General features: G+C 39.3%; 1 protein-coding gene across 5 annotated transcripts; it reads left to right on the forward strand.

Annotated features, from left to right (window-relative positions):
* Positions 1 to 925: 925 nt before the first annotated feature.
* hnrpkl (heterogeneous nuclear ribonucleoprotein K, like) lies at positions 926 to 22,822 on the forward strand. 5 transcript variants are annotated; one of them, XM_079658777.1, is made up of 18 exons: positions 1,018 to 1,054; positions 1,201 to 1,262; positions 2,456 to 2,562; positions 7,221 to 7,318; positions 8,068 to 8,124; positions 9,771 to 9,814; positions 12,079 to 12,151; positions 13,455 to 13,568; positions 13,946 to 14,074; positions 15,021 to 15,346; positions 16,635 to 16,688; positions 16,955 to 16,994; positions 17,529 to 17,544; positions 17,698 to 17,715; positions 18,425 to 18,457; positions 18,576 to 18,643; positions 20,690 to 20,859; positions 21,938 to 22,822. In XM_079658777.1, exons 3-18 carry the CDS (start codon positions 2,496 to 2,498, stop codon positions 21,966 to 21,968), a joined length of 1,338 nt encoding a protein of 445 aa, XP_079514903.1. In that variant the 5' UTR covers positions 1,018 to 1,054; positions 1,201 to 1,262; positions 2,456 to 2,495; the 3' UTR covers positions 21,969 to 22,822. The 5 variants fall into 5 exon arrangements, with proteins under 5 accessions (XP_079514902.1, XP_079514906.1, XP_079514905.1 ...); XM_079658776.1 differs by lacking the exon at positions 1,201 to 1,262 and having other exon boundaries at positions 926 to 1,054; XM_079658778.1 differs by lacking the exons at positions 1,018 to 1,054; positions 1,201 to 1,262 and adding an exon at positions 1,547 to 1,575.
* The last annotated feature ends 602 nt before the right edge of the window (positions 22,823 to 23,424 follow it).

Below are 23,424 nucleotides of genomic sequence, written 5' to 3' on the forward strand. Positions count from 1 at the left end.
CTATGGTTGCAGATGAAAATGTACGCAGGCTTTTTTTTTTATATGAGAAACATCAAGAACTGAATTATATCTGTCTCCATGGTAACCTCAGAGTATAGCAGAGGGAAGAGAGCTCTTTATTTTGCAATAGATCCTCTGCCTATATCTGAAGGAGCATGAAAACACCACGAGGGAGAAAAGGAGGTTTAAAGAGGTCCTATTATGCTCTTTTATGTGTAGCCTTTCCTACTGTGTTCTATAGGTTTTAGTGCATGTAAATGGTCTGCTAAAGCTAAAATACCCTTGCCCCCCCCCCACTCCCTGTAACGCCTCCATTGGACTCCTTTGTTTACTTCCTGAACATAGTGACATCACTGTGTAACACTCGTGCTCCTATTTGCTAGCGCTCCAACACATTGTACTTGATATATAGGCTGAGGGGCGGGACATCCCTCACCGGTTGACCAATCACAACAGAGCTGGCCAGCTATAGTCCATTTAAAATCATTGCAAATTACCAAAAGTGTTGGCACTAGTCATGATGCTGATCTCCAGGAAATGGACAGAGGGGACACCTTTATCCATCCATCTATCTATCTATCTATCTATCTATCTATCTATCTATCTATCTATCTATCTATCTATCTATCTATCTATCTATCTATCTATCTATCCATCTATCTATCTATCTATCTATATATTTATCTATCTATATCTATATCTATATCTATCTATCTATCTATATCTATCATAACCTGACAGTCTATGCTCAGGGCTTAACAAAAAACTTATAATAACGCAGCGGTTGCCTGAGGGGGCGGGGTCGAGAAAAAGGCACTGCCTGCGAGCCTTCAATTTGGGCAAAAACACCCGTTTACAGAGAGGAGCGCGTGATATATTTTAGGCGTTGTCTCGCGGGTACATGGAATCCTGTCTTTCAGTGTAACCCGCGTTAGCCCCGCCCGCCCGTGCTGACTTGATACACTTATCTAACAAACCCCACCGGGTGAATGTCGAAAACACTCCATGCTGAAAACGTGCAAGCCGAGGAGCTCCGCAGTGAACGTGGCTGCAGGTTTGTTTTCCTAAACACTAAATGCTGCTACCTTCATACTAAACATTTTTTGCCAGTTTGCATTTTAGCTTGTTACGGTTCTTGTAGGTTTATTTCACCGCTGGCATTTCACTGGGAGAGCTAAATTGTGCCATTTTTGTGGACAGACACGCCTCGCAGACAGCAACTGGCTAGCTGTTAGCTTAGCAAAGTCAACTTCTGGTTCCAGGTAATTCAATTCAAAGGCTCTACTGTCATATGCACATTAGCTACAGTTTACTTATGGCAATGCACATATTAAGTCCCAAGCTCTTACAACAATGCAACCCGATGTATACATATAAGACTTAAAACATATTAATAAACAATACAAATAGTGCAATAAATGACAGGATAGAAATACAATAGTGCAAGACGGATGTGCACGTAATGCAGGGGAAGTTAAATATATGCTAATTAGAATACGATGAGCTAAAATGTAACATTCTCCTTTAGCGCAGACATTTTTGGTATGTATTTTGGATTAAGGTGGAGATAAAACGGTAAGATGCTCCTTATAATAAGCTTTCATACATATAAATTGTTATGCAATAATGCACCTATGAATATATGTGTTGTGTGGTGAACCCGGATACATCTGCTAGCTGTGATTGCTTAGCTAATGCTAGTTAAATGCTGCTAATTCCTTAGCTGTGTAGGCGGTAAACAGCTTCTCTCTATATAACTTAGCAAGGCCTCAGCACAGTGAGGTTTTTTTGCAGAAGTATAACCGGCTTTTGATTTTTGTGTAAAACCGGTAACAGTGGGCAGTGCAAGTGGGAGGAATGCATGCAGGATAGTTTGAGACTATATTTAAAGTTTTCACTGCTAGATCCTGTCTGTTTTTAATACTGAACTACACGGACAACATTTATTCTGCAGCATGCATACTTTGCATTTCAGCTAAAGCCAATGTTCGTTATAGTGAGCAGTATTACACTACATCCTGTGTCCTTAGACCCCCCCATTGGGATATACACAATATCAACACGCTGATATGATTAATGTTAATCTGCAATGGAAACACTTCCATTAAAAGCTTTCAAGGACATTAAAATAATCCCTCTTGGAAATAAACATCTTAAAAGGCTATATTTAGAAGCTATTTTTAGAAAGAACTCTGGCACTGCATTTGTTTTTTCCTGTATGACATATCACCTTTTAGATTTTGGACAACCAGATTAAAAATATACCTTTTTAATTCGTAACTAAACCACAACTATTTATATAAAACACGCTGGAGACTTATTGTTATTGATGTATTATTAGAATACAAGTCTATGCCTGTGTGTGTCTGTGTGTGTGTGTGTATAAATGTAGCAAGGCTTTTACCACCTTTCTTTTAAATTATATATATATTTGTTGTTCTTGTTGTTGTTGCAGATCCAGGTAGAGGAGCCTGTTTCCATTCCACTGCCAAACAATGGAGAAAATGGAGGTGAAAATGGAAGAGGAGGAAGACAACTCATTCAGCAACACTGACACAAATGGTACGATCCAGCACATCCTTTAATACAGACCATCATTTAAAATGCATGAATTACCTCGTGCATGAATGACTCCTGTGTGGTGTTATAATAATAAAGCTTTATTTATACAGCACTTTTCAACACATGCAGCTCAAAGTGCTTTAGAAAATGACACATCACGAGTTAAAAACAAACAAGAAATTCCCCTCGTTAAGAACGTTCACACGTAAATGCAGCACAATATAACATTTGAACAGATGAATAGACACAAGGAGGTAAAAGGTATGATAATAAAAATATAACAACTTAAATAAATAATGGTTTCTCTCCGACAGATAAGACACAAGACAACTGAGTCGATGCAACAATATAAAACCCCATAAAGCAAAGTGAACATATAGGTACAACAGAAATAAAAAGATAATGGTCATAAAAATGCAATCATTCCAATAAAGGTTAAACTGTTAAAGGTCCCACGTCATGGCCATTTCTACTGATCATAACTCCATTGTTGAGGTCTACTAGAATAGATTTACAATGTTCCAAACTCACATTGGTTTCTCATACAGCATCTCTGTATAGTATGTGTATTCACTCTCTGTCCTACACGGCTTGTTGGAGCTCCCGTCTCCATGTGGACAATGCTCGTTACCTAAAGTGCAATAAGTGTTTAGCATGTAAGGGCGGTAACACGAGCAATTTGTCTAAACATTTAGCAAAAGTGCTCCACATCCAGACGGAGGAATGCACCGGGTTGGACTGTCTTTCTAGCAGCTCTGTAGCTCCATCCACGAGTAACGTTTCCACGTCAGCTGTTATGTATGCTAGCAGCAACACACGGAGTTAACTACATTATACAACCATGGGTTAATGATTAGAGGTAACTGAGTTATTTATTTTGTTAAAGTTTAAGCTATTCTGTTTACAGTTCTGTCATCAGATTATTTAATACCATTTCTTAAAACATTGTTGTTTCTTTTGATATGAAATATTATTTATTTAATTTAATAAAAAGCAATGTTAGTTTTGTTCAAATTGTGTTTAGTTAATTTAATAATATATGTGTTTTTGAATCAAGTATTCATCTGTATTGTCTTCATTGTTAGTTTCCACATGCCTAAAACAACCTCAAGCTAAATCTAAAGGTTGATGGCTAAATAAGAGCGTTTGAGAAATTGTTCAAGGCATAATAGTCCGAATAGTCGATTAATCGTTTCATTCATTGATAGATTAATCGATTATAAAATTAGTCGTTTGTTGCAGCCCTACTGCTCAGTGAGCTGGTGTGGTTTCCGGGCCGGCGATCCTGAGCACACACAAACACTCACAGCCGAAGTAAAATACCACTTATGTGCACCCCTGTTTATAAACGCTGTGAGAATGGGTCGTCTATTACCAACCAGGGAGCTCTATGCAAGTCAATGGTGTTGGGGAAATATGTTCCAAGGTCCATAACTTTGACCCAGTTTATCAGTTCAAACTGTCCTGACTGAGCACAGGCACCTGTAACCTTGGCTGCTGTGCTCTCTGTGTTTTGTCTCCCTGCTCCTGCCTGTTGGCGTCAGAATCATAACACCTCTCTCAGCTATCTTGTTATGCAGCATGTTGATTATTCTCTCTGAACTAAACACACGGGTCTGGGGTAGAGTTCTTCAGATTTGACGTCGCAACTTTACCGTGAAGTCAGGACCTCTGGCTCTTGGACTTGTGATGTGAATTCTCCGGCCGATACTCCTAAATAAACCCATCAGTGTTTGACATCAAAGCTCCAACTCTCCTCGTGTCTCTCTGAGTCCTGACTCCCCATCGCTGCAGAAGTTTCCCTTTTATAAATGGGACTCCCTGTTAGTTGAAAATGTACGCTAACGGTCCTGGTGTGTGATTGGTCCATTTTGGTTCCGCTCATGCGGTTTCCGGAAGAAACAAATGGAAAAAGAGAAATGTCCAACGAGGCGTTCTGGGGCAGCATAGACAGGTCTTCTCTGTGTTAGAGTTTGACTCGCTACAGGGTGTACTTTGTGGTTTTGTGACTCTGCAGACCGTTTACATGCAGGAAAACCTTCATGACACACAAGGGGATGGGTGATAACCGGAAAAGCATGACAAAAAAAATACCAATGTAAAAAAAAAAAAATTGCTATTGAAGCATGTTAGATGAATACAATACGATAAAGACCTATAAAATAAATGAAACAATATAAAAAGCTAATCTAAAAAGATGTGTCTTTAGCTGGTGTTATATATATCCAGGTTTAAACACAACACCTGATCATTAGTCCATTTGAAAGGAGGCAAAAAGAGAATTCCTGGCTAACGCTACGTAGCATGTGGACGTGTCAGATGGTGGAGGGTGTCTCCTGTCCAGGACACTGCTGTTCATCTGATCTGCACGCTTTCGTCCAGGAAGCAGACATCATGGTGCCGGACATGTTCCAGGATAGAGTTGGCTCCCGTGTGAAACCCATTATGTGGGCAGAACAAACTGTAGACCTCTCCATGTTCATTTATTTTGATAACTTTTTAAAATTTGTTTCCAACTTATTTTTTATTAAATGTTCTTTCTGCAAAACAAAACATAATTACATACATGAAAGGTGAGAAGAAGTCATACAAGTGCACAATGACATAAATATATCATAACAATAAATAAATAAATAAGAAACCAAAGGGAGATTTCTCACTATTAACCCTTCAGTGGATTTGGAGCATTATTATTCATTAACACTCCAGGATAGAGTTGGCACCCGTATGAAACCCATTGTTTGGGCAGAACAAACCGTAGACCTAGAACTCTCCGTGTTCCTTTATTTTGATAACTTTAAAAAACATTTTAAACACTTTTTCTTTTATTAAACATTTGACAAAGACACATCATTACATGCAAGAAAGGTTAGAAGAAGAAATACAAGTACACAATGACATTTAATAGGTAAATATTAGGGATGCTCCGATCGTTATCGGCCGATATTCACTCTCGGTCGATCGCGAGAGCCGATCACATGACGTGAAATACATGACACTTTTAAGTTAATGTAAACTTGAATAATGTGAATCATTTTAATTCAATAATTATGTTGGTTGTTGTTTGTGGAAGCGCCAGTGAATGAGCCCCATTTAACTGAGTTTTAAACATCACTTTGAATGGAAGATCCCCATAGGCCCCGCCCATCGGATCGGATCGGTATCGGCCGTTATTGATTCCGGCGATCGGTAATCGGCCCCAAAATTTGCGATCGGTGCATCCCTCATGAATATATATCAATAGTCTTTTATTGTCAGTTGATCGATTTTTTTTTATCTTCACGGTCTTCTGTTTATTTAATACTGCTTTAATTCTATTTTGAGATGTTTAAATTCTAGTATTGTTTATTTTCACTCTTTAATTTCTACTTTTGTGCAATGCCTTGTTTCATTGTTTTTAATGCCGCTTCAACGCAAACATGTACCTCTTATCTTATCTCGTATTTAAAGACCCAGCGACACCACAGGGGGATATTTTGGTCACATTTGCTCACTATTAACCCTTCGGTGGATTTGGCGCGTTATAATTTGATTATTCAGGCATCTTTTTAAAAACATTTTAGAGCTGTATTCCTTTTATAAGTAGCTTTTATAAACTTAAAGATTGATTTTGTTTTTAGAAAATAAGATAATCCTCGTAAAACAAGGACATGGTTTAAAGCAGTGGTTCTCAACTGGTGGGTCGCGACCCATAAGTGGGTCGCGGACCCGTTTCGAGCGGGTCGCGGATGTGTGAATGAAAAAAAAAAAAATTGAATTCTTTTTTTTTGTTTTTTGGCGGGAAAAGTGAAACTTTTATTTTGAAGGCCCGATTTTCTAACGCTGTGGATGCAGGCGTTCTCAGAGTGTACCAGAATGCATAGTTTATGTTAGTATCTCCTGGGTAAAAATCTCCTGGGGGACAATCCCCCCAGACCCCCTTGGGTTGGGTTTTCAGCATGTGTGCCTTTTTATATACTTCAGCTTTGATTCCATCATCTCATTAAACTTTTTTTAAAACCATACTTTAGTTCTGTGAAGGGATATAAGGGATATATGCACTGTACTTCACTTGTATTAATATTGTATGCTGAAAAGCGTATATATTACAGCAGGTTTTTTTGTCGAATAGATTTGAGTGGTTCAAAATGTTGGGTCGCGATGTATTGACCAAGTAAAAAGTGGGTCCCGAGGCCAGACCAGTTGAGAACCACTGGTTTAAAGAATCAAAGATATTTTTTTTTATTAATTAGTGCAATATTCATATCACAGTAGGTGCGATATTTGGTAAATGCAAAATGTGTGAAAATATCTTGGATCTGCAGAGAAATCCCATCCGGCTAACAGTATTCTGCAGACTTAATAACACATCCTTGTATTGGGCAGATTCTCTTTTTAGTGGTAATGTGAGAAATGTTTCAGATGTAGTAAAATCGCTCTAAAATCCAAAACAATATTGCAATTCAAGTTTCAATGCTTTTATTGTCATGTGTACGTAACTACAGTGTAAGTGTAAATAATCAGAATAAGCTATTGGCTCCAAACCGTGCGGCCCTATTTCTTCGTCCTGCCGTGCCACATTTGGAAATGGTCGAACTCTACAGAGTGTCGTTGAATGTATTACTTTGTTAATGATGAACCCGTCGATACAGACTCACCTGAGCTGTGTTCCCTCGCAGGTAAACGGCCAGCGGACGACATGGAGGAAGAGCACGTCTTCAAACGTTCTCGCAACGCAGACGAGATGGTGGAGCTGCGAGTTCTTCTGCAGAGCAAAGTAAACACCGTTAACATGCACACTTGGATATGTATGTGTTGGACTGTTTACCTCCATTGATCAAAGTAGAGAGGCACTGATTAGCATTTTCTTTGCCTTTCCCCCAATTTGTGACTGATTTTCTTTCTAAGAACTGTAGTTGGCATCGTACACAAACATTTTATAGAATGGAAAATGTATTGTATGTTCATAGATATCAGCACTTTGGCTCGACCAAGAATCGTTTAAATTTTTTTTGCTATATCAATAAAACTTGATTTGATATATGAGAAGAATCAGAGAGAAAATATGCTATTCTTACAAAGAGTCATTTATTAATTATCTATCTAGCACTAATTTACTTATAAAATCCTATTTAGCTTCTTATGTTTGTAGAACTATCTTAATTCTATATTTTTATTGTTTGATTTTATTTCATTCTCAAATTTAGCATCTGTTAGAAAAATCCTGTTTCCCCCAAAATAAATAAAGTACTTGTGTGTTGTTCATTAAGCCTGAAGATCTGTGTGTGTGTGTGTGTGTGTGTGTGTGTGTGTGTGTGTGTGTGTGTGTGTGTGTGTGTGTGTGTGTGTGTGTGTGTGTGTGTGTGTGTGTGTGTGTGTGTGTGTGTGTGTGTGTGTGTGTGTGTGTGTGTGTGTGTGTGTGTGTGTGTGTGTGTGTGTGTGTGTGTGTGTGTGTGTGTGTGTGTGTGTGTGTGTGTGTGTGTGTGTGTGTTGCACAATCTGAAAACACTTTCTTTTCACCTACAGAATGCTGGTGCTGTTATCGGCAAGGGTGGCAAGAACATAAAAGCCCTGCGCACTGACGTGAGTAAACGGATGATATTCAGACAAATATTTTGCAGCTGAGGAGCCAATTTAAAAGGCTACATTAATATAATCCGGACCTAAATTCTATTTAAAGAGGCCGTATTAAGCTTTTTTGGGGTTCTCCCTCCCCCGTAGTTTGTCCTAAAGGTTTGTATAGGTTGTAAATAGTCTCCAAAGCCTGAAATCCAAAAAGCTCCAGAACAAGTGACATCACTACGGAACACTTGTGCTTCTATTGGCTAGCGCTCCAACACATTGCACGTGATAAGGGACGGGACATCTCTAAGCGGTCGACCAATCACAATAGAGCCGGCCAGCTAACCAATCAGAGCAGACTGGGCTCTGGTTTCAGACAGAGGGTGAAAAGAGGTGCTGCAGTATGAGAAAAATAAAGACGTGTCACAGTAGAGACACTACACACTGATATACACCTGAACATCAGCAGGAGAGGACTCTTTAAAGTAGAGACACTACATACTGATATACACCTGAACATCAGCAGGAGAGGACTCTTTAAAGTAGAGACACTACATACTGATATACACCTGAACATCAGCAGGAGAGGACTCTTTAAAGTAGAGACACTACATACTGATATACACCTGAACATCAGCAGGAGAGGACTCTTTAAAGTAGAGACACCACATACTGATATACACCTGAACATCAGCAGGAGAGGACTCTTTAAAGTAGAGACACTACATACTGATATACACCTGAACATCAGCAGGAGAGGACTCTTTAAAGTAGAGACACTACATACTTATATACACCTGAACATCAGCAGGAGAGGACTCTTTAAAGTAGAAACACTACATACTGATATACACCTGAACATCAGCAGGAGAGGACTCTTTAAAGTAGAGACACTACATACTGATATACACCTGAACATCAGCAGGAGAGGACTCTTTAAAGTAGAGACACTACATACTGATATACACCTGAACATCAGCAGGAGAGGACTCTTTAAAGTAGAGACACTACATACTGATATACACCTGAACATCAGCAGGAGAGGACTCTTTAAAGTAGAGACACTACATACTTATATACACCTGAACATCAGCAGGAGAGGACTCTTTAAAGTAGAGACACTACATACTGATATACACCTGAACATCAGCAGGAGAGGACTCTTTAAAGTAGAGACACTACATACTGATATACACCTGAAAGTGAGTATTATGTCCGCTCTAGTGATAAACTAGCAGGCTCATTTGTTCCCAGTCCTCTTGTGATCCAGTTCCCCTCGAAGGTTCCTCAAAGCCTCAGTCTCAGGGCTTTAAATCTCCAAACTGTTGTTTAAATCGTGTCCAATCGTGTCACACTTCCTGTTCCTTCTTCACTCACCACAGTTTTTCACTATTGGGACACAAAATAAAACTTGTATTCAATTAAAAATGTATTCCTTCTCCCCCTCTTCCCCCCCCCTTCTCCTGTACTTTTTTTGTTTTGCTTTTATTTTCGGCCAACCTTCCTCTCCGTTGTCCATGTACTGGATCGACATGCCCCACCCACTGACGTTGGCCCCGCCCATAAACCGTGCCCCTAAATGTGATTGAAAACCCCCGCCCAATGCCAACCTCCTCCACCACAACCACCACCACAACCTCCACCTCCTCCTCCACCTCCACCTGCAGTTCAATGCCAGTGTTTCAGTCCCAGACAGCAGTGGCCCAGAGCGGTATGTCCCACCAGTTATTGCCTCACTGCCTGATTAGAACAGAGAAAAAAAACATGTCTTTTGATAACTTCTGTTTCATATTTTATACACATGACGGTTTACTTCCCCATTCCTTACCCCTAAACTACCCCCCTATCTTCACTTTGTAAGAAACGTGTGTTGTTTTTCCTTTTGACTTCTCTGTCCATCATTAAGCATCTTCATCGAGTTTGACTTTGTTTATTGACCATGCAGAGAATCACTGACGACCAACTAGGGCTGCACAATATATCGCATCAGAAAATGTACTCAAACACATCATGCTACAAGTTTTTCCGTGACTTATTTATGCAACTATTTCACGATGAATCAATAAGTAAGGAATTAATCTGATGTCCAGTGCTCTGTCTTTTAACCTCTTTCCTTCTCTCCCTCAATCCTCTGCAGCAACAGTCATTATTATGCTTAGTAGCGGTGTGTTATTGAGTATTAACAACCTCTGAGAAATCCAAATTGACCAATCAGAATAGAGTCTTCCACTTCGTCGTGTAATAAGTAAGGGATAATGTGCAGCGAGGCGGTCATTAATATCCACAGCTGACGTCAAATTGACCTGCTGATTTATATGACTGTAAATAGTCACTTGATCCTCCTGAGCAACGGTCTGTTATCCTTAGTAACGTTCTGTTATCCTTAGTAACGGTCTGTTATCCTTAGCAACGGTCTGTTATCCTGAGTAACATTCTGTTATCCTGAGTAACATTCTGTTATCCTGAGTAACATTCTGTTATCCTTAAAAACGGTCTGTTATCCTTAGTAACATTCTGTTATCCTTAGTAACGGTCTGTTATCCTTAGTAATGGTCTGTTATCCTTAGCAACGGTCTGTTATCCTTAGCAACGTTCTGTTATCCTTAGTAACATTCTGTTATCCTTAGCAACGGTCTACTATCCTTAGTAACGGTCTGTTATCCTTAGCATCGGTCTGTTATCCTTAGTAACATTCTGTTATCCTTAGCAACGGTCTACTATCCTTAGTAACGGTCTGTTATCCTTAGCATCGGTCTGTTATCCTTAGTAACATTCTGTTATCCTTAGTAATGGTCTGTTATCTTTAGCATCAGTCTATTATTGAGTATTAACCTCTGAAATTGACCAACAACAATCCGGTATTCAACTTCGCCGTGTGAAAATATTTTTTTAAATGTCCTATTGAAAATATGGTGCTTGTCAGACTTAATAGATCAGAAATAAATATAATTATGTAGAATATTAATTTCACTATCTAATGCACACGGACACAGTAGCATTAGAAGCCTTTCTTTGGCTTTGCAGTTACACGCTAACAAGCATAGCTATTGAACGCAGTGAAAAAAAGTCTGCAAGCTTGTAATCGTGGATGTATAGAATGCAATATTCAAAATATTTGCAAATACTTTATGAGAAAGATCCTGCATTCACGATGATTCTACTGTGGTATTACCCAATATAACCATCACAACATTTTCTTATGATTTAAGTAAAAATAAGCTTTTAGTACCGCTTTCACAGATCGATGAGTTGATAATCTAGCCTACAATCTTTAGGGCGACAGTCCTGCATTTTTTTTATATCGCAAGAAAAAGTGTCTTTCCTGTATCGTGCAGCCCTACAACAAACTACCTACTGGGAGTTGGCATCATGTTGGTTAGCGTCACAAATGTCCCTTCCAGTGATATTTTTATTTCACCATAAACTTGTAGAAACTCTCGCTCTGTCCTCTGTGGCCCACTTTGCCCACTTCCTCCCCCCTTTCTCCCCCAATGTTGTCAACGTCACTGTCAATGATTTCTGCGAGAGGCTCCGCCCACTTTTCTGTCACTCATCATTAATGTCTTCTTCTTTATATCATTGTGCTGCATCCCTTATGTCAAATTTCTCCCAGGGAACATCCGATCAGAGCTCCATACCCTCCCCCAACCCCAAACTACACCCCTCTGCTCTTTTACTCTCTTCTTCTGCCCCCCCCCACCCTTATCCCAACCCCTGATCAATATAAGAAGACGTGCTGGTGGTGAAATCGTGTTTTCAAAAGCTTTTGTTTGATTCCCCAACTTCCTTGTGGTGGGATTGTTATAGAAGACCCTCCTCTCTCTCTCTCTTTCTCCCTCCCGACTTTTTGTGGCCACGCTAATGAAGCCGGCCCCCCCTTCTCCCAAAATGATCTTATATTGAGTGCATGTCAAATGTTTCTTCTTTACATCCTATAACGCCTTGATTCCTATCGGCCGACATTGTTCCTGACAGAATCCTGAGCGTGAACGCCAGCATCGACACGATCGGAGATATTCTTTTGAAAATCATCCCTACTCTAGAGGAGGTAAGTCAACGAGTTTAAGACGCGCTATTCTGATATTTTGGGGGTTTTCCCTTTCCATGTAGTATAGGTCTTTGTGCATGTAAATGGTCTGCAAACGCTAAAATCCCAAAGTTCTTGAACATGGTGACAGTATGTTACAATTGCGCCCCTAGTGGCTAGCGCTCCAACACATTGTACGTGCTAAGGGGCGGGACATCTCTCAGTGGTTGACCAATCACAACAGAGCCGGCCAGCTAATCAACCAGCAGACTGGGCTCTCGTTTCAGACAGAGGGTGAAAAGAGGTGCTGCAGCACAGGCAGTATGAGAAGAATAAAGAGCTTTTTGAACATTAAAGCATGGAGACATGTAGAGACACGACATACTGATATACACCTGAACATCAGCAGGAGAGGACTCTTTAAAGTAGAGACACTACATACTGAGATACACCTGAACATCAGCAGGAGAGGACTCTTTAAAGTAGATACACTACATACTGATATACACCTGAACATCAGCAGGAGAGGACTCTTTAAAGTAGAGACACTACATACTGATATACACCTGAACATCAGCAGGAGAGGACTCTTTAAAGTAGAGACACTACATACTGATATACACCTGAACATCAGCATGAGAGGACTCTTTAAAGTAGAGACACTACATACTGATATACACCTGAACATCATCAGGAGAGGACTCTTTAAAGTAAAGACACTACATACTGATATACACCTGAACATCATCAGGAGAGGACTCTTTAAAGTAGAGACACTACATACTGATATACACCTGAACATCAGCAGGAGAGGACTCTTTAAAGTAGAGACACTACATACTGATATACACCTGAACATCAGCAGGAGAGGACTCTTTAAAGTAGAGACACTACATACTGATATACACCTGAACATCAGCAGGAGAGGACTCTTTAAAGTAGAGACACTACATACTGATATACACCTGAAAATCAGCAGGAGAGGACTCTTTAAAGTAGAGACACTACATACTGATATACACCTGATCATCAGCAGGAGAGGACTCTTTAAAGTAGAGACACTACATACTGATATACACCTGAACATCAGCAGGAGAGGACTCTTTAAAGTAGAGACACTACATACTGATATACACCTGAACATCAGCAGGAGAGGACTCTTTAAAGTAGAGACACTACATACTGATATACACCTGAACATCAGCAGAATATGACCCCTTTAATAGAAATTGGGAGTGGCCCAATATTTCGTATTTAAGGGTTGGAAAGAGTTTTGGGCTCTACGGACCACTCTGATGTTGCTTTGTTTTTTTTGTTTTTTTAGTACCAGCATTACAGTGGGACAGATTTTGACTCGGAGCTTCGCCTGCTGATCCACCAGAGCCTGGCGGGGGGGATCATCGGGGTGAAAGGAGCCAAGATTAAGGAGCTGAGAGAGGTAGGACAGAGGAGATTAATTGTTAAAATAATCAAGTTTGTTTGTAGCAATGACGTTAAATACATGTATGAAAACACTACTTTTTATCTGGCATTATTGGTTTATTCAGTATGGAGGACTAAAGCTGCCAAAAAATAAAATAAATGCAATAATGCTGAAAATGTAAATAAAAATATGCTTTGTAATAAAATAAAATGTAAACTAAATATAATTAATTCATAAATAATTATATACGGAAATGTTTGTCAGGTACATTTCATGTATGCATATTTTAGTGTCATTATTTATTGTAATGGCAGCATTGTCCTTCCATAGATTAGTAGCAGAGTTATCAAAGTGGATTTAATTGGTTTAATATGTTCCTGTTTCCTGCCCAGAACACCCAGACCACCATCAAGCTGTTCCAGGAATGTTGTCCTCACTCCACCGACAGAGTGGTTTTGGTCGGAGGGAAACCAGAGCGAGTCGTCGAGTGTATAAAAGTTATCCTGGAGCTGGTGGCCGAGGTCAGTCTTAATTTACTTTATTACATGGCTTCAGAGGTGGGAAGTATTGGAGTACAAATACTTTGTTACTGTACTTAAGTACATTTTTCTGGTATCAGTACTTTACTCCACTACTTATTTTTCTGACAACTTTTTACTTTGACTTCTTACATTTTGAACACAAATACCTGTACTTTCTACTTCTCACATGTTGAACTCAAATACCTGAACTTTCTACTTCTCTCATTTTCCAAACAGGCTGGTTCCTTTAGTCTGAATGTGTGTTTGGTGGCGTGATCATTATTATTTAGAGTCATTGCGTGCCTATTGATTTGAACACGATCCGTGTATCCATCATTTCCTGGTCTTCTCTAAAGAAGAGGGACCAATGGAAACGTTGTCATGTTGCCGTTGGTCACCATGGAAACATTCATTAGCTAACAATTACATTATTGTTCTATTAATCTAAAGGGAGGTCAGGTACTCTTTAAAACAGCTGCTAGTTATGGGTACTTTTTACTGAAGTACATTTCAAAGCCTCTTTACTTTGACTTGAGTAAAGAAGTTTAGTCAGTACTTCTACTTTCACCAGAGTATTTTTAAACACGAGTATCTGTACTTCTACTTGAGTAAAGGATGTGTGAACTTTTGCCATCTCTGCAAGGCTTAGTCGAATACTCGATTCTGATTGGTCAATTCGGACATTTTAGAGGTCAATATGACAAAAGCACAGACTGCTGTTTTTCACAGTTTTTACTCGTTATATAATTACATTACATTTTATAAAGACAACTTTCAATATCATAAAGTAAATGTTTAACAAGCAATCTTTTTTTAGTTTTTTACAGCTTTTTTTATTACATTTCCAGAAATAAATGTTGTGAAATAATCAAATAAAATAATTAACAAATAAATACAAGTTAGATAGATATATATCATTTTTAATAATTCCCTTTTTATTCCACAGGCGCCTATCAAAGGCCGAGCGCAGCCTTACGACCCAAACTTCTACAACGAGACGTACGACTACGGCGGCTTCACCGTTGTTTTCGAGGAGCGAGGCAGGCGACCAATCGGAGGGGGGGGTTTCCCCATGAGGGTTCGAGGGGGCTTTGATCACATGCCTCCCCCCTCCAGAGGCAGCAGGCCGATGCCCCCCTCCTCCAGACGGGACTATGATGACATCAGCCCGCGACGGGGTCCTCCTCCTCCTCCATTGAACAGAGGAGGAGGAAGAGGAGGGAGCCGAGCGAGAAATCTGCCTCTTCCTCCTCCACCGCTGCCAAGAGGAGGGTGAGGAGAGGCACTTTAAAGTCAACAAGGGTTTAAAAATAATGAATAAAAAGACAGTAAAAACTATGAAATACCATAAAATGTCGGACTCACGAGGACAGACGTAGGGACATCCAAGCTGTCTATCTATGGGCTATATTTAAAAGGAAGGTGTTCAGACCCAGAGACGGTTTAAACGTCTCACAGTGGGGGACATGTACAATACATTTGTAAAAAAGGGGAGGATCGGTGTACCGAAGGATTTAGTCCTGGTGTGTTTTTAGAAACCAGTCATATAATTAGTGTGGTAAGACATAATGGGAACAAACAGTTCCTAAGTATGGATTACTGTGGTCTGGTTAGAAGTGTTAAAGTTCACCTATCATGCTATCTTTAGGCAATAGCATAGGTCTCAGATATATAAAAATATATAAAAAACATGTCTATGAAGTGTTTTGCTCAAACGACCAAACAGATCACCCATTCTAGCCATGCCTCATATCCCTCTATATCACTTCCTGTTTCAAAGTGCTTAAAAATAAATCAAAAAGAGGAGGGGTCTGAGCTCATGCGGGACCCGGCAGCTACTGTCTAAACTAAATGCTGCCGTGATGAAACGCCATATCATGGATTATCAAGGATTCTCTCTGAAACAGTATGGAGCTCAAAGGCTTTCTCTCTTGCCGGTTATACCACAAGGTGAGTTCCTTTTTACTTCCTGCTTCTTCACACACATGCTCTCCAGTACAGGTTAGCTCTGAGTGTTAGCGATGCTAATGTAAACACCGACCATATTACGTCCAAAACAGTCGGGCATTGTTTCTGATAGCAACGTTTCTGATTGGGCCGTGGGTCCACATTTCAGATATTACGTCATATCGGACGCAAATCTGGATCAGCTCCGTTGTTCCCCTGATTTTAGAGATTTGGGTACGGAGGAAGAGAGAGAGGGTTTTATTTTCTGACGCTGCGTGAGTTCCCTGACACACCGGGGACACATGTTTATGTATTAGAGACATCAAAAAGTGCATTTTGCATGATTGGTCCCCTTTAAGTAAAAAAACAAACAACAAAAAGGGAATTAATCAAATTTGAATAAAATAAAATAACAAAAAATAAATGTTTTTATGTATTAATAATGTTCTCAATAACCTGCCTATTTATTGTAATTTATGAATTATTGTTAATTCATTTCCAAAGTATATTTTGAATGTGTCAATTGTAACGGCAGCTTTAGCCCTCCATAGATTAGGAACCGTAGGAAGTTTGTATTTTAGTTTTCCAACATTTTCGCTGTCCTTGTTTCCAGGGGGGACAGATTCTCTCACGGCAGTTATCACGGCGGCATGGACGACAGACAGAGGTGAGGACAGGCCAGGATTATCAATAACTCATGATATGATAGATATTATATTATATACATTTATAAAATACACAGGTAAAAAACACCACCAATTCAGAGTCTGAGCTGATCACAGGTCATCACATAGTCTGCATGTCCCTTAAGTATTATACCTAAACAAATCAGTGTAAAATGAACCTAAATAAAATGTAAATAAATTGGTATAAAACATGAACTGGTTTGATATATAAATGCATTTAATATAATATAATTATATGTGTGTTTAGTGACAGAAGAGGCCGAGGAGGAGACCGTTTCGACAGCATGGTGAGTGTGTGAATATGTGTGTCATGTCTTTTATTGTGAAATATGTTTCAGACGAGGTGATTGGGATTCCTCTTTGATTGTAACACACACAGGCATGGTCACCGTGCTGCTCCCCCCCCCCCCCCCCCGTGTGTGTGTGTTCGCACACTGATCCGGGGCCTGTTGTTGCCTGGCAACAGTTGTCTCCGTGGTTACCGCGGAGCAGCTGAGTACGTAGTCCGGAGATCCACCGGCGCTAGCACAAATGAACTTGAGCTGAAAATTAAAAAAAACGGAACCTGAACAGGCGTCCTTTAGGTCTGAAGAGCATATACATCAGAAAATGTTTAAAGTATTTCTAAAAATGTAGGGGAAAATATGGCGGGATTCAGAACTGCATATATTGAATTTATAGGATTAAAATAATTACGATAATATATTATTTTGTACACAGCTAATGCTAACACCAGCACTATCACAATGTCCTCTTATTACGGCGTCCTTTAAACTGTTTCTTTTTCATCTTTTTTCCTTTCCATCGATCCTGACACGCAGGGAGGAGGAGGATATGGTGAGTGACATTCATTATTTAATCAAACAAAGTCATGTCATTGTTTTAATTGTGGTAATAATTATTTTTAGACATGTTGCGTATTGTCCTCTTCATCAGGGACACTTGTACAATGATCTTCCTTTAATGCAGAGTTTCCTAATTGTTTTTCAGACAAGGAACACTCAGAAGGTAGAAGAAATACTGGGGACCCCCTAACGATCATATGTACACAACGAGAGAAATAGGAACATATTACGGGTTTTAAATTCAATTGCCCCACCCCAACTTCAAATAACCGATATAAATTAAATTGGCTAAAAGTAGTAATGCAATATATTAACATTTCAAATTCAGAGAAATGGGAGCATTATAAGTTGATTTCAGAAAACACACACATACACACGTACACATACACACGTACATACACACACAACACACACACACACACACACACACACAGCCACACACACAGCCACACACACACACACACACACACACACACACACACACACACAGCCACACACACACAGCCACACACACACAGCCACACACACACAGCCACACACACACACACACACACACACACACACACACACACACACACACGTGTATCCAGTAAGTATGTTGAGGGTCAATAAAACACAGTTTCGGATTTTCATTTAAAAATAATAAACACAACATTATTAACTATTTTAGATTTGAAAATGTTTTTAAATTCATCATAATAATTTAGATAAATGTAATCTCCCTGGGGGTCCCTTTGCCTCCCTTTCCTTATTCTTTAGAGCACATAGAGGGAGGAACGGTTCACTTTAGGTGTTTCCTGTATTTATGTTTTCCATCACTCTTCCTCCTCTGGTTTGTTTCATTTCTCACTCTCTTGTTTCCTCTCCTAAAGACAACAACTCCTCCTGGGAGCACTTCCAGTCTGGTGAGTGGGGATGGATTACATGTCTCTTCTCTCTTGAACCCTCACCTAAAGGGCTTCTTGTTGCATGCTTCAGTCAAAGATAGAATCACCAGAAATGTTCTTTATCTCCTGATTTCAGGCGGCAGAGGCTCGTACAGCGACATCGGAGGCCCAGTCATCACAACACAAGTCACCATCCCAAAAGACGTGAGTGTCCAAAACAAATGCTTCAAAAAACGTAATTGTGTTAAAGTGGACCTATCATGCTATATTTGAATAATATAGTGTAGGACCATACCTATATAAGGAATATTTAAACTTTTCATTTTTCAAAATACCAAACAGATCATGCATTTTAGCCTTTCCTCATTTCGCTCAATTTAACACTGTCTTTGCATCATGGGCTGATTCTGTGAGAACAGCACCATCTACAGGCCTGGCATATGTACTACAGCGTCTCCAGCGCTTTCCAACGGCAATGTCCGTGGCTGTCTCCTCCTGATTGGTGGAGTTGGCCCAATAGCCGTAGCGCCACTTCTGTGACGTCATAGAAGTGTTCAAATCTGGATCAGTCTGTATCAGATCCGTTGCAGCCCCTTTTTAAGAGATTTGGGTATGGAGCAAAATAGAGAGGGTTGTGTTTTCTGACACTTGGTGAGTTCCCTGGAACACCGGGGACACATATTCATGTATAGAAGACGTACAAAAGTGCATTTTGCATGATAGGTCCCCTTTTAAATATGGAGTTAAAAAACACCATGCTGTTGCCAAAAGATCCAATCAACAGATTAACAGTCAGTCTAAAGCACTTCCTGTTTGTAAAAAGTCAGTGTAAGCATCAAACATTGATTATTTTATCCTCAATCGGAGCCGAATAAACACATCTACTGCTGTAGTGTGGACCCTTCACACGGATGAATAAAGATGTCGTTACTAGGGTTGGGTACCGAAATCAGGAACCGAAAATAACTGGAATCGAAAAGCAGAACCAGGAATATATGTATTGGCAAGAAAATCTACAAGAGATTATCCAGTGCAATCAGAGAGATTTAGGGTGTTTCTCAATGTCGAGGACGCTTGCTTGGTAGCACATGTTTTCCGAGTCACTTGCTTCAGAAGCTAGGCAAGAATCCTTCCTGGCATTCGGAAAACAAAGAGTGTAACAGGCGAGCAGGTGTGCGTCATATGAGAGGCCCCGCCTTACATTTTCCGCCACAGATTTGGGGAAATTGGTCCGTGCGCAAAGCATTGTGGGGATTTTAAGACTGGAGTCTACACATGCAGCCTCGAAATGTCTCACTACGAAGTACGCCGGCCTCGGTAGTATGCTTGAAATAGTGGCTCTGGAGCAGCTTTACTCGACATTGAGAAACACCCACAGTATGTCCACGTTTTAGAAATCAAGAACCGAAAAGAACTGGAATCGAAAAACACAACCAGGAATATATATAACTGAAACTGAATATACATATTTTTTTATTAATATATTTGTTATTCCTTTTAAATATATTTATTAAAATACCAAGAGAGAAATAGAAAATAGGGGAAAAATTTAACAAACACAGAAAATAATCAATTTTAACATATTTAAATATGAAATAAAAAAATATAATATGCAAATTAGTTTTTGCTTTGATAAATAATTTTTTTTGTTTTTGGATGTTGTATTCTATTCATATGTTTTTATTTAAATGCACAATTATGAAAATGCCGTCTTTATTTATACGTTACAAACCGCACATTTTGCTGTAAATAAAGACCTTCAGGGTTACGCTCATTAAAAACCTGGAAAAGTCATGGAAATGTAATTAAAGTTGCATCAAATATAATTTATATTTTATCTAATCGCCGAAATAGTAATACTCTAATAATAATAAATACTGGATCGCATGAAACGTAAAATGGCATTTAGCTGACGAGGTGTTTTGCTGGAGAGAGATTTCAGTTGCTTTAGCGTGTAGAAGCTAGTTAGCCTACTATTTGATTTGTTTTAGATAAGCACGACATGTTTCAGACCTTATTTTCCTGTTCCAAGTTAAAATAAACCATTTTCAGTGGCACGCTGAGTAATGTTTTTGGTCATGGAAAATGAGGTAAAGGTCACGGAGAGGTCATTGGTGAAAAAGTGTACGAACCCTGAACCCTCCTTTGCTCTGCAGCTGGTTACAAAAGTTTCAAAAACAACACATGTTGCTGTCAACAAAGACCTTAAGACACGTTTCCCTGCTGATCTAACCCTCCTTTGCTCCCCAGCTGGCGGGCTCCATCATCGGGAAGGGGGGCCAGAGGATCAAACAGATCCGCCACGAGTCCGGAGCCTCCATCAAGATTGATGAGCCACTAGAGGGCTCCGAGGACCGAATCATCACCATCACGGGCACACAGGACCAGATCCAGAACGCCCAGTACCTGCTGCAGAACAGGCACGTTCTCCAGTGACCCCCCCCCTCCCCCCCCCAACCCACAAAGAGCTGCTATCTGTGGGTCTGCTCTGCATGGAAGTAAACATGGGTTTTGTTGCTGTTTTTAAGATAGTTAATTTGCTTTATTGAGTGTCTGCAGTCAGGTAAAGCACACACAAAGAAATACATCAAACATATTATGAGCCTGGTGTCGCTCTGAAGGGGCACGCTGCAGGTGAAGGAAGTACTCAATCTAGATATCTCCTTAAATCTTCCCCAGATCGTTAGTAATAAATGCAATCATTGTTCCTATTGAGGTTTCTAAAATGTTGTGTTTGCAAGATAGGCATTATGTATTAAAAACTGTGCTAATTTGGATTTGTTAGGTTAAATGTTCTTGTTTCATTTTCAGTTTTGATAATCTGTTTGTATTTTGAGGAATAAAAAATGCTCCATAAATCAGGCTCTGTTTTGAAATGTTTAATTAACAAATATAACAATTAAACTTCCCCTGTTGGTCATTAGAACAATCCTTTTTTACTTTATAAGCGTTCTTAAATGTTATGTTTTAATTTGCTAACGATGCATTCATGTATTCAATCCGTGGATTTCTGGAATCGGATATTTTCCATTTTCAAAATTCTTCTTTATTATGTTGAGTCTAGAGAGATTTTATATTGTTAAAATGTGAGGACCTGCTGCTTCTGGTAATAATATGGAATATATTCTTATTATATATAGAATTGTCGAACCTTTTATAAACAAACCAATGGAGAAAGTCATGATTCCACAACACAAACAATCATAAGCTTCAGCCTGATCTGAAATCAGTGTGTAACTTTTGGACGTAATGCAAAGCGCCTTTAAGAAAGAAATATGTGAGTTTTAATGTTGAGCTTCACACACTTCCTTCTCTCCTCTCCTTCTCTCCTTCTCTCTACATGTCTAAGCAGTCATGAAGCTTTTCTACTTAATGGCATGTTTTTTAAATAAATGCTGTCATTCCACAATAAAAATGTGTGTGAAGCATCCGATCTCACGTTCCTCTTCCAATAAATATTCCTAATGTTGTCCTACTTTCATGTGTTTCTGGTTTCAGTGTGAGGCAGTACTCTGGTCGCTTCTTCTAGAAAAAGGAGAGCGATAAAGAAGAAGAGAGAAGCCATGCCGCCATACTGTTTCCTCCTCTTCCTCCTCAGAGCCGACATTCCCCTGCTTCTCCTCCCCTTTTTCTTTCTCGCAAAACACAACGGTTTTCATTTGAATCTCAAAATCTGTCGGACAGATTCTCGTGGAGTGAACTCATCTGTGTTTTTCTGCTTTATTTCAGTGCAGCATGCAGAATGTAATCTCTTTGTAAAGACATTTTGTTTCTTCCCCTCCTTAAAACCTTTAAGCACACTTTCAAAAGCTGCATGGTGTCAGAATGGTGAAGTACCATTAAAATAAACTTTGATTTTTACTCAATTTCAGCATACTTTTAAAGTGCTTTTTGTAAGGGGGCTTTATTGAAGTAGTTTGACATTTCCTTCTTGCAAGAGCTCGGTTGGTTCTTATGTGTGTATGAAAAATAAATCCTACTTAAAGAGGCCCTATTTTGGTTTTGGGGTTTTCCTAAATAGATGTCCTACTTTTGCTTTAAGTTGGGATAAATGTGCCAGTGTGATGAAGCAAAATAGACGCTGTATAAAGTGTGTGTATATATTTACATGAAGTAAACATTAGTGTCATGAGTGCTGACGTTAAATAGGCCCTACTTTCTTGGAAGGAGATTGCGCCATCAATCAGGTTAGGTCATCTTTTTTTAAATGTCTTTTCTGCCGCTCATGACTGGCTGTGATTCAACCTTAATATCTGATCTGTTTGATCCATGAGTGTGTTTAATTTTGAAGCATTTTTAAAGTGTGTTTCGGAGCATACAGAGTCCATGTTGGTTGTCCTGTTACCTCCTGCAGGAGTTTAGTAAATAAAGTCTGTCACAGTTCTGCAGCGTGGCTCTACTTTCTGCTCAGAGGTGTAAAGTAACTAACATTTACTCGAGTACTGTATTTAAGTTTGATTTAGAGGTACTTGTACTTTACTTCAGAATTATAATTGTGCTTGTTAGTACTTCTACTCCACTACAGTTCAGAGGTAAATGGTGTACTTCTACTCCACTGCATGTATTTAATCCCTTTAGTTACTTCACAGATGTGGATGAATGATGTGAAATCTAATCAAGTGTTAAATCAGACTTTAGTTCCACCTGGAGTAAATCCACAAGCTACCCTGCAGAATACAAAGTCATTCAAACTAGCTGCACCTTTACCAGCTTTGAGAACACTTTAATGATCAATCATTATAAAACATATCATATATATTATTCTGAAATGGACCAATCTGCACAACGACTACTTTTACTGTCGCTACTTTCACTATATTTTGATGAGAATACTTTTCTACTTTAACTTGAGGAACATTTTGAATGCAGGACTTTTACTGAAACAGAGTATTCCTACACTCTGGTGCTTCTACTTTTACTCAAGAACAAGATCTGAGTACTTCTCCTTTTACTCAAGAACAAGATCTGAGTACTTCTACTTTTAC

Source organism: Notothenia rossii (assembly GCF_949606895.1).
Source record: "Notothenia rossii genome assembly, chromosome: 11".
Classification (NCBI taxonomy): domain Eukaryota; kingdom Metazoa; phylum Chordata; class Actinopteri; order Perciformes; family Nototheniidae; genus Notothenia; species Notothenia rossii.

What these genes read in the sequence shown, in the direction of transcription:
- hnrpkl (XM_079658776.1), top strand. Translation starts at nt 2,496, where the DNA reads ATGGAGAAAATGGAGGTGAAAATGGAAGAGGAGGAAGACAACTCATTC. An exon ending in AGATTAAGGAGCTGAGAGAG is followed by an intron (nt 13,569 to 13,945) that starts GTAGGACAGAGG and finishes TTTCCTGCCCAG; the next exon opens with AACACCCAGACCACCATCAA. An exon ending in CTGGGAGCACTTCCAGTCTG is followed by an intron (nt 18,458 to 18,575) that starts GTGAGTGGGGAT and finishes TCCTGATTTCAG; the next exon opens with GCGGCAGAGGCTCGTACAGC.